Source organism: Dipodomys spectabilis, unplaced genomic scaffold (genome assembly GCF_019054845.1).
Source record: "Dipodomys spectabilis isolate Male_0828 unplaced genomic scaffold, ASM1905484v1 ptg000096l, whole genome shotgun sequence".
NCBI classification, from domain to species: Eukaryota; Metazoa; Chordata; class Mammalia; order Rodentia; family Heteromyidae; genus Dipodomys; species Dipodomys spectabilis.
Genome location: NW_024870773.1, coordinates 238,239 through 254,075, shown reverse-complemented (window position 1 = coordinate 254,075; position 15,837 = coordinate 238,239). Strand labels below are relative to the sequence as shown.

At 39.4% G+C, this 15,837-nt stretch overlaps 1 protein-coding gene across 1 annotated transcript in view; it reads right to left on the bottom strand.

Annotated features, from left to right (window-relative positions):
• Nucleotides 1-15,837, bottom strand: part of Lyst (lysosomal trafficking regulator) — a 144,170-nt gene that overhangs the window by 55,187 nt on the left and 73,146 nt on the right. The window contains exons 23-29 of the mRNA XM_042685962.1: nucleotides 14,293-14,920; nucleotides 12,844-13,021; nucleotides 10,437-10,606; nucleotides 9,049-9,279; nucleotides 6,340-6,506; nucleotides 5,233-5,385; nucleotides 192-383 (exon numbers count right to left, since the gene is read on the bottom strand). Of these exons, the coding sequence (XP_042541896.1) occupies nucleotides 192-383; nucleotides 5,233-5,385; nucleotides 6,340-6,506; nucleotides 9,049-9,279; nucleotides 10,437-10,606; nucleotides 12,844-13,021; nucleotides 14,293-14,920 (1,719 nt within the window). The remainder of the gene's footprint in view (nucleotides 1-191; nucleotides 384-5,232; nucleotides 5,386-6,339; nucleotides 6,507-9,048; nucleotides 9,280-10,436; nucleotides 10,607-12,843; nucleotides 13,022-14,292; nucleotides 14,921-15,837) is intronic.

Genomic DNA, 15,837 nt, shown 5'->3' with positions numbered 1-15,837 from the left:
ATTTACTACATTAAAAAATGGGCTTCAATTCAAGACTATCAGTTCCAAAATTTAAAAAAAATTCCTTTTATAAGGTGGGATGTTAAAAGGAAAAACCACCATTTTTTCTGAAATTACTTCTCCTTCAATTGAACATGCAAGAAAGAACACATGAACTCCCTGGGCCTACTTAATGACCTCCTTCGTCCTACCTTGGTAGATGATCCTGTTGGCTGCTAAGATGATGAGTCTCTGCAGTCTTTGTGCGAGCTCCGCCTCCGTGGCGTGGCAGGGGTGCTCCTGGCTCATTCGCCGCTGCACCATCGAATGGAGCTCATCACTGGCCACTGAACGCATTTTCATCAGAAGAGATTCAGTTTGAGCTAGGGGAAATTTTCGAGGACCTTCAAGTATAAAAATTAAAACATCCAATGTCAATGTTAACAATGATCAAGGAAATCTATTTTTATTGCAACTGTGTGATTACTAGGCCATGAAAAGAAAAAGTTATTTCAAAGTTAAATTTATATTAAGGTAGGTGATTGAGAGAAAGGGATGATTTTTCCTTCTTCAAAGAAGTGCAACAGTACTTTTGGTTCCAAGTCTAAAATGACATCTATGGCATCATAGAAAGGTCATCATGTGTCTAATACTCTGAAAAGTATACTAGTGGTATACTAGGTATTGCTAGTGGTTAAAAATGCTTTGGTAATAAAATCTCTTTGGATACCATTCCACTTCTTTGCATTTTAAAATCATCAAGACTTTAGAGTAAATTATGTTTTCATAAGAACACTGGTTTCTAAATAATTATTGTAGCTGAATTTTAATTTTGAAAAGAGTATGAGGTGACAAAGTAGAAATCAGCCAATGAGCGATGAAAAAGGGGAACAAAGCCCAGTGATTGGCCATCACAGTGATTCGGGTGTAAGCATCAGCTGGAATTGAGTGCTCCAAAAGCATTCCCTGAGAACCACTCCATTTCCTTTACTGCACCTTCTCTGGGAGGCACTGTGTTGGTATCACATCCAGGAGAGAGCCAGGGGGAGGAGTCTTCACTTAACAGACCCCTGGAGAAGGGCATTGGTAGCTGGCCATAGGAGCCAAAGTGACATCTTGGTAGGTGAGGAATAACAGAACCCTTCATTGGAATTGAACCTTTGTTTTAAATTGTGAAAACAAATATCAATTTCCATAAATTACTTCTGTAAAATTACTTACATATAATGAATTGTAACAAGTTTTAATGCCTTTTTTTTGGGTGGGGGAGCTGCTAGTCCTGGGGCTTGAATTCAGGGCCTAGGTGCTGTCCCTGAGCTTTTTGCTCAAAGTTAGTGCCTTGCCACTTGAGCTACAATTCCACTTCCAGCTTTTTGGTAGTTTATTGGAGACCTTCCTGCCTAGGCTGGATTCAAACCATGATCCTCAGATCTCAGCTTCCCGAGAAGCTAGACTTACAGGATTGAGTCACTGGTACCCAGCTGTTCTACAAGATTTTAATGGTATTTATCCTACTAAAATATTTTCAACTGTTCAGTATTTTAGGTAGTCAGTATTATTAATTTGTGACTACACTGTGTAAGTATATACTTTTTATCTGGTGTTCTTGGGGTTTGAACTCGGGACCTCTACCACTTGAGCTACACTCTCAGTTCTTTTTTGCTTTATTTATATTTTGGATCAGGTCTAATGTTTTTCCCAGGACAGGCCCTCAACTGTGATCCTCCTACCCATGCTTTCCTTCTTAGCATTCGGCTTGTTGGCTGAGATAGTCTTATTAACTTTTAACCTCCCGAACTACACTACAGCCCTCCTAATCTCTGCCTCCTTAGTAGTTGGGATTGCAAGCATATACTATCACACTAGGCCCAAAGCCAGTGTACATTATACCATAACTTGTACCTAATAGTGAAGCAATATTAAAAAAAAAAACACAATAATCTCGAGCTGGGGTGTGGCTCAAGTATGCCTGCTAGCAAGCATGAGGTCCTAAATTAAAACCCATTACTACAAAAGCAAACATAATCTTTCCCAAATATATGTGCCTGTTTTTTTTTAAACTACAAAGAAACAATTTAACACATATAGAACAATATTATGCAAACTGAATTCACAGACAGAATTTAAATTCTGGCATGTTTCCTCTCATATGTAAATCTTACACCCAAAATACAATCTTCCACATAATCATACATAGAAGCATAGTCATATATGCAATTTAGTTGACTATAGTATATGAAGGAGTGAAACCCCATGGAGCAAATCTTTCCAACAATTAACAGTTCAACAAAATGAGTATCACAAAGCTGCAACAAGACTCTAAGAGAAGGGTAATGGGAGTGGGATAGATGAATAAAAAAGGATACAAGGGACAAATACTGCAAGAACATTCAATTTATTTATGTGGTAAAGGAAGTAAGAAATGTGAAATAAGTCTTGGGGAGAGAACAGACAGGCTGGGAGAGAAAGATGGATGGTGTGTCACTAACTAAGAGGTATGAGACAGAATGACATGTTAAACTGAAACACCCTCGTATAACCTTTTGAAGTTCAGAAAAAAATTACAAAAAAAAAAAAAACCCTGAAAAGTTAAAAAAAAAGTATTTAAATTCTGGCAGCATTCCAAATGGGAAGAATCTGGGGAGAGACTTGGGGAGACATGTTCTAATAGCTATGCTGCCCTGGCATGAACAGATATGTGCAGGACACAAGGAGAAGTTGTGGGGTGTGTAGTTACTAATTCTCAGATGCAGTAAGTATGAAAAATGAGGAAGCTAAAGCAGGTAACTTGGAGGATTCGATAGCCCTCATATCATTCACAGAAACTGCATTTACTTAAAGTGCATAAACGCCATGTAAGAAACTACAAGAGACAGAAAAAAGAAAAGAAGCTGTTGGGGCTGGGAAGTTGGCTTAGTGGTAGAGTGCTTGCCTTGCATGCCAGAGGCCCTGGGTTCGATTCCTCAGCACCACATAAGCAAAAAGAAAAAAGCCGGAAGTGGAGCTGTGGCTCAAGTGGTAGAGCGCTAGCCTTGAGCTGAAGAGCTGAGGGACAGCACCCAGGCCCAGAGTTCAGGCCCCACGACCGGACCCAAAAAAAAAAAAAAGAAGCTGTTATAGTAAAAAGACTAAAAGTCTGTTGCCCATTTAAAACTGATTCAAGAAGGCGCCGGTGGCTCACACCTATAATCCGAGCTACTCAGATGGCTGAGATCTGAGGAGCGTGGTTCAAAGCCAGACTGGGCAGGAAAGTCCATGAGACTCTTATATCCAATTAACCACCAGAAAACCAGACGTGGCTCTGTGGTTCAAGTGGAAGAGCACTCGCCTTGAGCTGAAGAGCTCAGGGACCGCACCTAGGCCTAGAGTTCAAGCCCCACGAATGACAAAAAAGAAATAAAAACTGAATCAAAGAACAACAATAACAAAACACAGCTGTACACTGGGGGCTCATCAGGCCATTAATCCTAGCTAATTAGGAGGTTAAGATCTGAAGATTGCCATTTGGGGCAGACAAATCCTATCTCCAATTAACCAGAAAGAAGCTGGAACTGGAAGTGTGGCTCAAGTGGTGGAACACCAGCCATGAATGAAAAAGACAAGTAACAGCATGAGGCCCTGAGTTCAATTGACAGTGCCAGCATAAAAAGAATAAAACATAATAATAAAGTGCAACTGTGTATGGCACTGACACTTAGGGGGACAGAAATGCTTATATCCGAACTGAGACATGATAGAAGATTGGAAGATTCCAGGGCCAAACAAAAATGGGAAGAGAGCTGCTATGATGGCTCAGGTACCAGCATGAAGGTATGGAGATGGAAAAGAGACAAACACGAGAGTGGATGTGCAGGGAGAGGTGTACCCCTGATAGAAGAGGGTAATTCCACTCGATCAGTTGCTCAGTAATGTAATCCTGCAAAGGAAGATGCTAAAAGTCATTTTTGGTCACAGGAATCTAAGACTGCTTCTAGATAAGGGAAAGACACATCTGCTGGGGACAGAAGGGAGGAAAGACTTTGTTTGGATATTAAACAAGGAAAGATGAATAGTGGGAATAAGTTATGTTATATGGATGTTTTAGGAATTTTAGTTATGTAAGTTTTATTTAGCATAAGTTAAATATAGTACTATAAAACACATTTAGTCTTTCCTTAATTTTTAAGTTTTTTGCCATGATTTTAAAAATTGCATAGTATCAAACACAAAAAAAGTAGACTACCATAGAGGACACATTTGGACATAGAAGTCTCTTTAAGGGCAATTTACTTAAAGCAACATGCCAAACACTCAGTTCAGAAATATATACATGTATATATGCACCAAACACATATACGTGTATACACATGTTTTGTGGTGTTTAGATTTCTTTTCTGGATGATGTTTACATAAAGGGAATAGCAGGTTTTGTGACAAACCTAAGGTGGCTTAACAGTATCAACACTTATGACTGATACATGAAGATTGACAACAAGGTCTGATGGAAGAAAGTATACTCTAACCATCTGTGCACCACCATCATCTGCCTTTACTCCTACAGCAGCTGATCTGGGCTCTGCAGCACTTCCCTATTTCCTACAACACACAGCTCACACAGAAGCCAGTTGTCTACAAAAGGAACATGGGATTCTATCATACCTCTGATGGCTTTCCACCAGAACCAAATGTAAACTCTCTATGTGGTCCACAACAGGTGAGATGGCCTGTACCATCCCGCGCAGCCTCCTCTGGTTACTCTCCTCCATTGCCACACTCCCGCTGAATGGCTCCAGCTCCTGTCTCACTGCATGGCTTTGCCTCGACTCCACCTTGCTCACCCCTCTCTCATCCCCTTAGATTTTACTTCTGCATGATGCTCCCTTGCTCCTCGTGGATATCAGGTGCCCTTCTATCCCAACCCTCTCTACTTCCCCGCTCTATTTGACCCTCTCTACCAGGGCAGAATCTGTTGCTTTTTTTCATTCATCTCCTTATCTTACAGCATGGTGCTTGCACCTGGGGAGAAAGGGCTGAAACTCAGTGATGGAGCACTCGCCTAGAGTGTGCGAGACCTGGGATTTCCCTAGCACCACAAGGGAGAAAAAACAGCAATGAAGAAAAATCAGTGATGGTGTAGTTTCCTCTGGGAAGAACACTTTCTCAAATTGTACAGCTGAACCAAGATACAATTATAAAAATGTGAATGGCATCAGAACAGAGAAAAGTCAAGCTATCATCAATCTATAATTAACCAAGTATCACTTTATTACTCACCAGCAATGCTTTTCTGCTTCTGAAAGACTGCATGGTAGGGAGTAGAAGGTGAGAGGGATATATCTGTTGGGCTTTCAGCGTCATGATTCGCTGTGCTCCTTATAAATTCCATAGCAGCATGAAGAACTCTAAGCTGCAGGGCAAGAGCTATATCTACAAGTAGAAGAGACTAGGATGTTTTCAAGCTATGAGGTTATTAACTTTTTAACTGAACTTATTTTATATATTATCCAATATCTAAACTATAATATAAACTCTGAAACCTAATATCTAAGCAATAATATATCAGATCTGAATTAAAATTGGTTGATCAGCATGGGTTCTTGATGCTGAAAAACATACAAATATGTTCAGCGAAGTGTGGTGGTTCATGCCCATAATCTTAGCTATTCAGAAGACATACATAAGAAGGATAGAGGCTCAAGCCTCTATGCTTATCTCAGCAAGACCTTATCTCAACAAACAAGTTGGGCATGATGGTTCATAGTTGTAATCCCAGCTATGTGGGAGGACTGTGGTCTGAGGCCAGCCCAGACAAAAAGCTCAAGACCCTATCTGGACAAATAAGGGATCAGGGTGTGGCTTAAATGGTAGAGTGCTTGCCTGGCAAGCTTAAGGTCCTGAGTTTATAGCCCTGTATGGCTCTACCCAAAAATGTGCTTAAGAGGAAATTCAAAGAAAACTTCCAAATGTCACTATAAAAATCTCAGTGGAAAAATACTAGCTCAGAAATTTCCTACACTTTACACAATTACTTCAAAGAACAGGATTTTCTGCACATAAGACAAAATTTAACCAGCAGTTCTGTTTTCATGTTACTATCTCCTATTAAAGAAATCTAAAGGTGATACTACATCAAAGTCTTGAAATACTACTTGGAAAGAAAAGGCCTTTTGCCTTGCCAACTACCAATTATATCAAGGCATCACTTTTTCTATTTTTGCTACTCCAAATCTGACCCCTCCTGCTGTTGTTGTTAAAGCTAAGGTCAGAACAAAGTTAAGGTCAGAACTCCAGTAGAAGCTACGGAGAAGAAAGAGATTAGACTCACATTACATGTTTAGCTAATATACAACCTCCCTCAAACCCATAAAAGCAAAATCTTACTTTGTGTCTTCTTGTTTTTGCTGTTTTGAAGATATCCAAGAAGTACAATAAGGTCTTCAATAACTCTGAAATATTGTGAGCCTGAGGAACTGCAAGCGTGAATTGTGACCGCTATGAAAAGCTGCTGTATATCACATGCAAGCAAGTTGTATTCATTCAAAGGAATACTAAAGATAACAAAAAACAAAACAAAACAAAACCAGGGCATTGGTAAGAAAAAGCACCAATAATGTAGAACAAAGAGAACTGGCTGAGTATTTTACAAGCATGCAGTTGTTCACTATTTCCTCATGCTTACTCTATGGTAAATAATACAGTATGTCCACTAGGGAGAGAAAGAAGACACCCTCTATCCTGTCACCTATCAAATATGCAGTTTTACAGAGAACCAGACAAACCAGTGGCAAGCACAGTAATAGAGATCAACATGAAACAGGAGGAAGTACATGAGCAGTGCCTAGCCCATATGCTAGCAAGGGTGAAAGGAGTGAGTAGGAACATTTGACATGGAGAACTGGAGTAAATCAATAACTTCTCTGAATCTCATTTGTATAAATCATATGGATTTTAAAGTTTCAAAGAAATAATAGCAGTTAACAGATACCAATCAGTTTCCAATGCACAACAGTATGAATCTGTTATTTCTGTTGTACAGCTACAGCTTGATAATCTACCTTAGGATATGACATTAGGCCCAAATACTTCTCAAGTCATGTAAGGATTAGAAAGTAGCTGATGTAGACCAATTAACAGTAAATAGCAACTATCAGTAAATACCATTTGTTTTTATAAAAAAAAAAACAAGCAAAATCCATTTCAGAACAAACCCGAAGTGCCTTCCCATTTTCCCATGTCATGTGAATGTCAATCTAGATTAAGTGTGCTATGAAAATATAATATTCCATACTTTCTTCTATCTCTCATATGCCTTGTACATAGACCCTAAGTAAAATAGGTATCCAACAAAAACTGAACTGACTTGAGTACAAAGAGTCTTTCTTTGGTAGAGAGCATCATGAAAAATATGTTCTGGCTAGCCTTGAGCTGCAGAGCTGAGGGACAACATCCAGGCCCAGAGTTCAAGCCCCACAACTGACCCCCCCCCCCCCACAAAAAATATACGTTCTGTTCTCAGTACAAAAATGTCATCAGTGTTTGTTGTTGTTTTGTTGGTCATGGGGCTTGAACTCAGGGCTTGGGCACTGTCCCTGAGCTTTTTCTTTCAAGGCTAGAGCTCTACCACATTAAGCCACAGCACCATTTCCATGTTTTATTGTACACTAATATGCTTTAATGTATACTAAGATGCTTCCAGAAATTTATATTTTATTATGTTAGTTAAATGGTACATTGTAAATAGTAAGTAGAGATACAAAATATACAAATATAAATAAAAAATAATCTGAGATGCCTTTTAAAACTGTTAAACAACTGGTAGGTAGCCTTTGTCAATGTAGGTTGCAGGCGTTTGTGTGTGTGTTTGCACTCGCACGCGCTAATACCAGAGCTTGAACTCAGGGGCCTAGGGTTCTTGCTTAGCTTTCTCACTCATGGCTGACACTCAACCATTTCAGTCACACCTCTAGTTCAGTATTTTACTAGTTAATTAAAGATGAAGTGTTGCAGACTTTTCTACATTAAAGGATCAGTCTTCAAACACTGACCCTCTAGATCTTAGCTTTCTGAGTGGCTAAGATTACAGACAAGAGCTGTTTGCAAATGTACTGGTTTTTGTTTTGCTTTGTTTTGGTCATGGGGCTTGAACTCTGGGCCTGGCCACTGTCCCTGAGCTCTTCAGCTCAAGGCAAGTACTCTACCACTTGAGCTACAGTACCACTTCCAGTTTTCTGGTGTTTAATTGGTGATAAGAATCTCTCAGACTTTCTTTGCCTGGGCTGGCTTTGAACTGCAATCCTCAGATCTCAGTCTCCTGAGTAGATAAGATTACAGGCATGGGCCAGCAGTACCCGGCTGTCAATGTACTTTTTTGTGTGAATGATGATAATGGAACTTGAATTCAAGGCCTCAAGCTCTTGCTTGACTTTTTCACTCAAAGCTGATGCTCAAGTCCAGCTTTTTTTGTTGATCTTGAACCAAGATCCTTAGATCTCTATGAGTAATTAGGATTACAAGTGTGTCACTGGTGCTGTTTGTCAGTGTACTTCTGACTTCTGTACTGGGAATTAATGGATGGAAGTCAGTAATAATGTAATATTCTCTATTTTTATAAATAAATCATAATTATTATAGTATCTATTAACTTAAACTAATTTGCAGTTGTCGGGACAAAATACACGAATGATAGGATAGCATGAAGTAAGACAGATTCAGTCTAAATTCTCTGCTGCTTACAAGCTGTGTGACAGTCAATGACTTATCTATCCAATGTCTTTGATTCTCAATTTCATATTCCTGATGGGGATGAGCATTTTATAGGACAATAGTGGAAGCTTACTAAATGTATTTGGGGATATTCTGTTTGTCTTCAAGTTCTAAATACTTAAGAAAGCCAGTCATATCATTACCTTCTTCTTAACTGATCACTGCCAATGATGAAAAACATGCCCTACCAAACTAATATATTTTGTGGGAAATTCTTTGGAAGCATTACCAAAAAAAAATAAGATGCCTTGAAGGAACAGCCTACTATGAAGGTTGTCCCCTCTAAGACTTATCAGATATAATTTTCAGTACCACTTTAAAACTTACTTCTTTTCTAATCCACTCAGGGCTGCTATTGTGTTACATAACACGTAGAGTAGACCATTGTCCAACAACATGTCTGCTACCTTAGAACAAGAATTTAAAACTTGGAGGAGAAGTAAGAGAGCATTGTGCAGAAGTATGTTGTCATATAGCAAGGTCTCTATAAGCCCCAGAATGGGAATGACAGACCACTTCTGAAAGAGTCCCATGGCTTTCACGTCCTCCAGATCAAATCTATAATACACAGAGAAGGAAAAACATGTGAAAAGCACTGTGTCACAAGATAAGAAAATAAATGATTGAAACTATGGATCATTTTGTGAATCCGATTTTGAAGCTATAAAAACTACGTAGCCTTCTTTAGATTATAGGTTAAAATAAGAAGATAAAACTGCTGCCAGAAGAATAGCCTAAGGTAAATGAACAAACACGCATACATTTTTCAGATCTTCAAATGACTCATTTTAATTGATCCAGAAGTCCCTTTTGTTTGAAGGATGTTTCTTTTAGGGAGTAATGTGGTAAGCATAAAGGGAAATTATTATTAATTTACACATTGGAAAAATGGTAAAAAATCGTTATTATTTTACGTAGTATTTAAAAAACAGTGAGCTGGGTGAAAGAGATGTGGCACAAAGGAATGAATCTTGTTTTCCTGTTCCAACCACTTGCCTCAGTGTTAGAGCTAAATTATTTAAGAATTTTGGCTTCATTTTCCTTATCCAGCCAATTCATGTGTCCTACTTTCTTCTCAAGGCTTTGTGAGAATCAAATGAGATAATGAGACCTATTTTGCAAAAGCCAAAAGCTACATATGAATAGAAGGTACCACTGAGATTACTGCAGCAAATAATAATTCCCCAAGATCTCAATCTGTTTACCGTAAGAGACACATACTTCTCTCTACTCAATTATAAACGAAAACAAAATTTTTCCTGCCAAACTCTCAGTTTAAGTGAAAAAAATCTTTTTATATTTTGTACCTATTGCTATGTTATCACCATTACATCAGGGTCACATCTAGCAATCAGCTCATCTGGGAACTCCTCCAATGACCTGAGGGCTCCAAGGAACTGAGGATTTCCAACAGAACCATATAGGACCTCCTGTATGGACTGCCTGTCATTGAAAACAATAAGCCATCTTTCTTTCCAAGTAGCATTCTCATGTTGGAATGTTGGACTGTATCTGAGTTGTCACTCTCTTCCACTTAATACAGTATTTACTTGCTTCTTGTTTCTAGCTAGGAAGAGGTCATACTAGAAAGAATATCATATAAAAATAGATTTATTTTTTCTGATAGCATGAAAAATAATTTTAGAGTGAGTTCACTAAATTCTACATTTAAGACAAAAGATCCTCAATCATGGAAGAAGGGAGAATTCACTTACTCTTCATCAAGGCCAATACGTCTACCAAAGAATATTTCAATGAAGCATTCTAACAATTCCTGGGTTCCTCGATGAAGATATAACTGGTTGGCTAGCAAGGAAAAGCCACGATTCTTCAGAAACTTATCCTTTTGTTCCTTAGACGCTCTATTAAAGTATGCATGTAATAGCTAAAGAAAAGAATCAGACAATTTAAATCGTGTCAAAATTTAATATGACATACACAAATCAGTGTACCATACTCGTAATTTATTATCTATAATTTCATGTATTCTTATTGTCAATAACATATACATGTCACATACTGCAAAACTAAAAAAATGCCACATTCATAGAAAAATGAACCTTGTCTCTAACAAATGCAGAATGCTTGTGATTATCCTGAGATCTTCACACTTCTGAGATGGGGAAACTTGTTTTCAGTGAGGCCAGGTCACCTCGAAGACTAGCAGTCTTGTGCCTAATTCTGAAGAAAAAATAATCAGTGTCTATACTTTCCCTACAAATCTGGGACTCTAGACTCTTTCAAATAGAATAGTCATTTCTCCCTAGGCACCTGTGGCTCTCACCCTGTAATCCTAGCTACTCAGGAGGATGAGATCAGAGGATCACAGTCTGAAGCTAAGCTGGGGAGGAATGTCCAGGAGAATCTTATCTCCAATTAACCACCAAAAAAAGCCAGAAGTGACACTGTGGTTCAAGTAGTAGAGCAATAGCCTTGAGCAAAAAAGCTCATGGACAGCATCCAGACTCTGAGTTCAAATAGAAACAGAATGCTTTGATATAGTAAATAAAGAGTAAGGCCATATGTAATTTTGATATGGTGGTTAGGGAAGACCTCTCTGAAACAGGGACAACTGAGCTGAGACCTGAAATATCTAAAACTTGACATGACACATAGCAGGAGAGGTTTCTTTAATTATTAATAAGTTTTTTTAATTGTGAAAATACCATAGTGAGGAGTTACAATTATATGAGCAAGGTAATGAGTACATTTCCTACTGAGCATTGTTGCCTCCTCCTTTGTTTCCCCTTACAAGCATCCCTGCCCTCCCACATCCCCCCACTTCTCCTGACCCCTGTCCCCCTCCCCCAACCCCGTCCAAAGTTGTAAAGTTTGTTTTTTGATATCTTGTACATCTCATTGTTGCAATGGGTCCACCTGTATCCCTATTTAAACCATTTATTTTTTCCCTTCCCCTCCACAAATTATACCAACATCAAATACAGTGAAAACGGGTTATACCGTGGGGGAGGGACATACAAAGCAACAAAAAAATCGTCTTATAAATATGTTAGAGACAGAAAGAAAAACCCTTTGAGTCCTTGTCTTGGGGTTCATTTCGCCTAACATCAACTTATCTGACCATTTCTGCTTGTCTCAGACATATCCTAGTTATTGCAAATAAGGGAAACCATGGGCCTGGCTTACTTCACTTAATATAATTTTTTCCAAGTCTTTCCATTTCCTAACAAATGGGGCAATGCCATTCTTTCTGATGGAGGCATAGAATTCGATTGTGTATATATACTACATTTTCTTGATCCATTCATCTACTGAGGGACATCTGGGTTGGTTCCATATCTTAGCTATGGTAAATAATGCTGCAATAAACATAGGTGTGCTGGTAGCTTTTGTATGGTCTTGTTTGTGATCATTTGGTAAATGCCCAAAAGTGGGATTGCTGGGTCATAGGGGAGCTCTCTGTGGAGTCTTCTGAGGAACCTCCATACTACTTTCCAAAGTGGTTGAACAAGTTTACACTCCCACCAACAATGCAATAGGGTTCCCTTCTGTCCACATCCCCTCCAGCATCTGTTGTTATTAGAGTTCTTGATTATAGCCATTCTAACTGGGGTGAGGTGGTATCTCAGTGTTGTTTTGATTTACATTTCTTTTATGGCTAGGGAGGTTGAATCAAAGAAAGGCTAGACAAATGGGATTGCATAAAATTGCAGAGCTTCTGCATGGCAAAGGACATAGCTAGCAAGATCAATAGAAAGCCCACGGATTGGGAGAAGATCTCCACTAGCCATACAACGGACAAGGTTCTCATATCTAAAATATAGTTGGAACTCAAAAAATTAAATCCCCCAACAACAATTCCTCAAAGAAACAACTGCCCAATAAATAAGTGGGATAAAGACTTACAGAGAAACTTCTCTGAAGAGGAAAGAAGGATGGCCAATAGACACATGCAGGATAGGTTTCTAATGAACTATATGCTCTTTGTAAATTTTTACAAATTAGACTAAGAACTCAGACATATGGGTTTATTGGTAAATTTAAAACACTGATATGAATCAATAAATGGAGGACTTAAAATTAGATAATATTCAAAATCTTAAAGACCATGGACTTTTATTTTCCTGACTAAAACAACACATATGTAGTATTTGCCCTTACCTTAATTACTCCTTGCTGTATAGCTGGTGATGGGTGGTTAACAAGGACTAAGAGTGTGTCTGCTGGAATAAGTTTGTCCATCACATCTGCAAGCATAACATCAGGCAGGATGAGGAGGACTCCACTTAAGAGTTCATACAATCCACAGCATATAGGTACCAAGCAGTCTTCAGTTACACTAAGACAAAGGCCAGAAAACTCTTAGTAGCAAAGAATCAGAAAAAAACGGCATGAAGCTTTCCTCAGGTACTTATGAATAGTAAATTTACCATGTAAAACAAATGTTCAGAAGAATTAAAAAATAATTCCTAATTTAACTATGATTAACAAATTTACCATCACTTTTCAGCATGGATGCTTTTAGGAGTAACTATTCTGTATCTATGATGTTTAAGGCAGTAGTCACTGTCACTTGTGCTATTTAAACTATTTAAAGTTAATTTTTTTTGTATGTGTATCAGTCCAGGGGCTTGAATTCAGGGCCTGGGCACTGTCCCAAAGCTCCTTTTTGCTCAAGGCTAGCACTCTATCACTTGAGCCATAGCTCTACTTCTGGCTTTTTTTTTATTGTGAAAATACTGCACAGAGGGGTTACAATTACATGGGCAAAATAATGAGTACATTTCTTATCAAGCATTGTAGCCTCCTCCTTTGTTTCCCCTTCCCATCCCTTCCTATCCTCCCCATGCCCCCCCCCCCCCCCCGCCCAATCCTCCCCACTCTCCCTCCCCCCCTACTTCTGGCTTTTTAAAAAAGCCAGACCTTTCAGCACAGACTGGCTTTGAACTGTGATCCTCAGATCTTAGGCTGAGTAGCTGGGATTACAGGTGTGAGCTACCAGCACTCAGTTTAAAGTCAAATTTCTAAAAATTCAGTTCCTCAGCTGAATTAGCCATAATTCAAGTGCTCAACAAGTATGTGGCTATGTCCACTGAACTGGATAGCACAGACAGGACATTTCTACCACCATGGGAAGGTTCACCGCATGGCACCCCATGCAATGCCTCTGGGAACTAAAAAAATTAAACTAAAAATTTAGGCTGGGCACTGGTGTCTTATGCCTGTAATCTTAACTACTCAGGAGCTGATATCTAGAGAATCAGGGATTAAAGTCAGCCAGGGAAGAAAGTCCACAAGACTCCATCTCCAAAATTACCAGCAAAAAGCTTGGCTGGAAGCATGGCTCAAGTGGTAAAGTATGAGCTGGACAAGCACGCTGAATGTGTAAGAGTCTGAATTCAAACCCAGTACAGGCAAAAAAAAGTTATCTAATAATTATAGACCATAAGAGATTTTATTATTGAGAGCTATTTGACCTCAAATAAATTTAGTGCTATCTAACAGAGGAAAAGCAGCTCTCATGAACAGTGGCATAGTAACAGCTTTTCTGTAAGTACAGAGATTCTTCAAAGTTATTTCACAAACAAGGGTTCATGAGAACATGAGTACCTGTGAGTACTTGCAGCTCGGCTGTATTTTGGCTCGTAACCAAGAGAAAAGGCAAAGTTCTCCCAATCATCAGTATTCCTATCAACAAGACTCGGCCACCGGCCAACCGTGGCAGATCCATTCTGTGAAGGAAAAGCTAGCCCGAGGCTTGCAATCATGCTGTGGCTTTGCTGGAAGGAGGCCAGTCCCTTCAGGTGATCAGGTCGGCGTGGGCAGGACTCTTCCCCAGGACTGTCACCATCCCATCTGGGCTCTGCCTCCAGGTTGTTACTGTCTACTCTAGCTACCAGGACCCCCAGTGCTCCTGTGGGGACACCATTGGCAGAGGCTTGGGGTCCAAGAACAGCTTCCACTCCACAAACTGCTTTTGCAGACTCACAGCTACTGATAAACGAATCCTCTTTACCAGTTTTCAGCATGTCTGAACTCCCCGAAGGAGTCAGTTTCTCAGGCTGGGTGGCAATGAAGGTATCTACAGTGTTTTGTAACTTGTCAATACTACAGCCCAAACTTCTACTCAGTTTGTGTGGCTGCACTGGAGGGGAAGAGGTAGAAAACGCTGGCAGGCTTCTAGAACGCAGCATGTGGGCCGCTGTCTGCTGTGGAATAATACTGGAGGCGTTGTTTCCTAGAAAGAGCAGACAGCAAAATACTTGTTATAAATCTATTCACTACTTCTAAATCAATCGCATAGGAACACTGTTCTTCTGCAGTGTATTCACAGCCATGACAACAGTTCCCCCTCCTGGCACATAGTGATCTTACTGGCTAACATTCTTATTATCCAATAATCATTTAAACCTTGTTTTTATTAAAATCTTTCAAAAACATGTTTTGTCTCCCTCCTTCACCTAATACAACAGTGATGGCATGATGCAGCATCACTAGGATCAGTGGTTCTGCTGCAGTCGGTAGGAGGTGACTGAAGTGAAGCTTGATGTGCATGGAGTTCACCAGGACGAAGGGGAATGAGTCTGTACTCTGCAACAAGAGAGGACTGAATTCAAATGACAGGTCTATTAGCTCAGGAGTCTCAGGAAGTCACTCAATTGTACCACTGAAGTGGTAGGATCCAAAAATGTAAAATGAAGATTCTGAGTATCTATTATGTATGCTTGCTGTACAAAGGAAGAGACCATACTTGTGTTATAACTAGTATAGTACCTATCAGGGAACACATGCTCAATAAAAGGTGCTGCTTATTATTAAGCTATGAATCTAGCTATTTATTTCCTCTGTATTTGTAATCACTTATTTCTAATCTTCTCTCTTTTTTATACTCTCTCATTTATTATTTCTAATATTCCATGCAAGAGACCAGAAAAACTGCTCCCACAGCAAGAGCATAGAACATAGGTGCACACAGATCACAGCAAGAGTGCAGGACATAGATGAATGCAGGTGAAGATATTTTCAGTTAGTAAATCACACTTCTCAGACTCCAGCCTAGACAAGAATGCAAAGGGCAGGGAGAGGAACCCCACATTTTCACAAGTTCTCTAGCTGTCCCTGTTCTGCTACAACACAGCCCCACAGCCCAGGGCA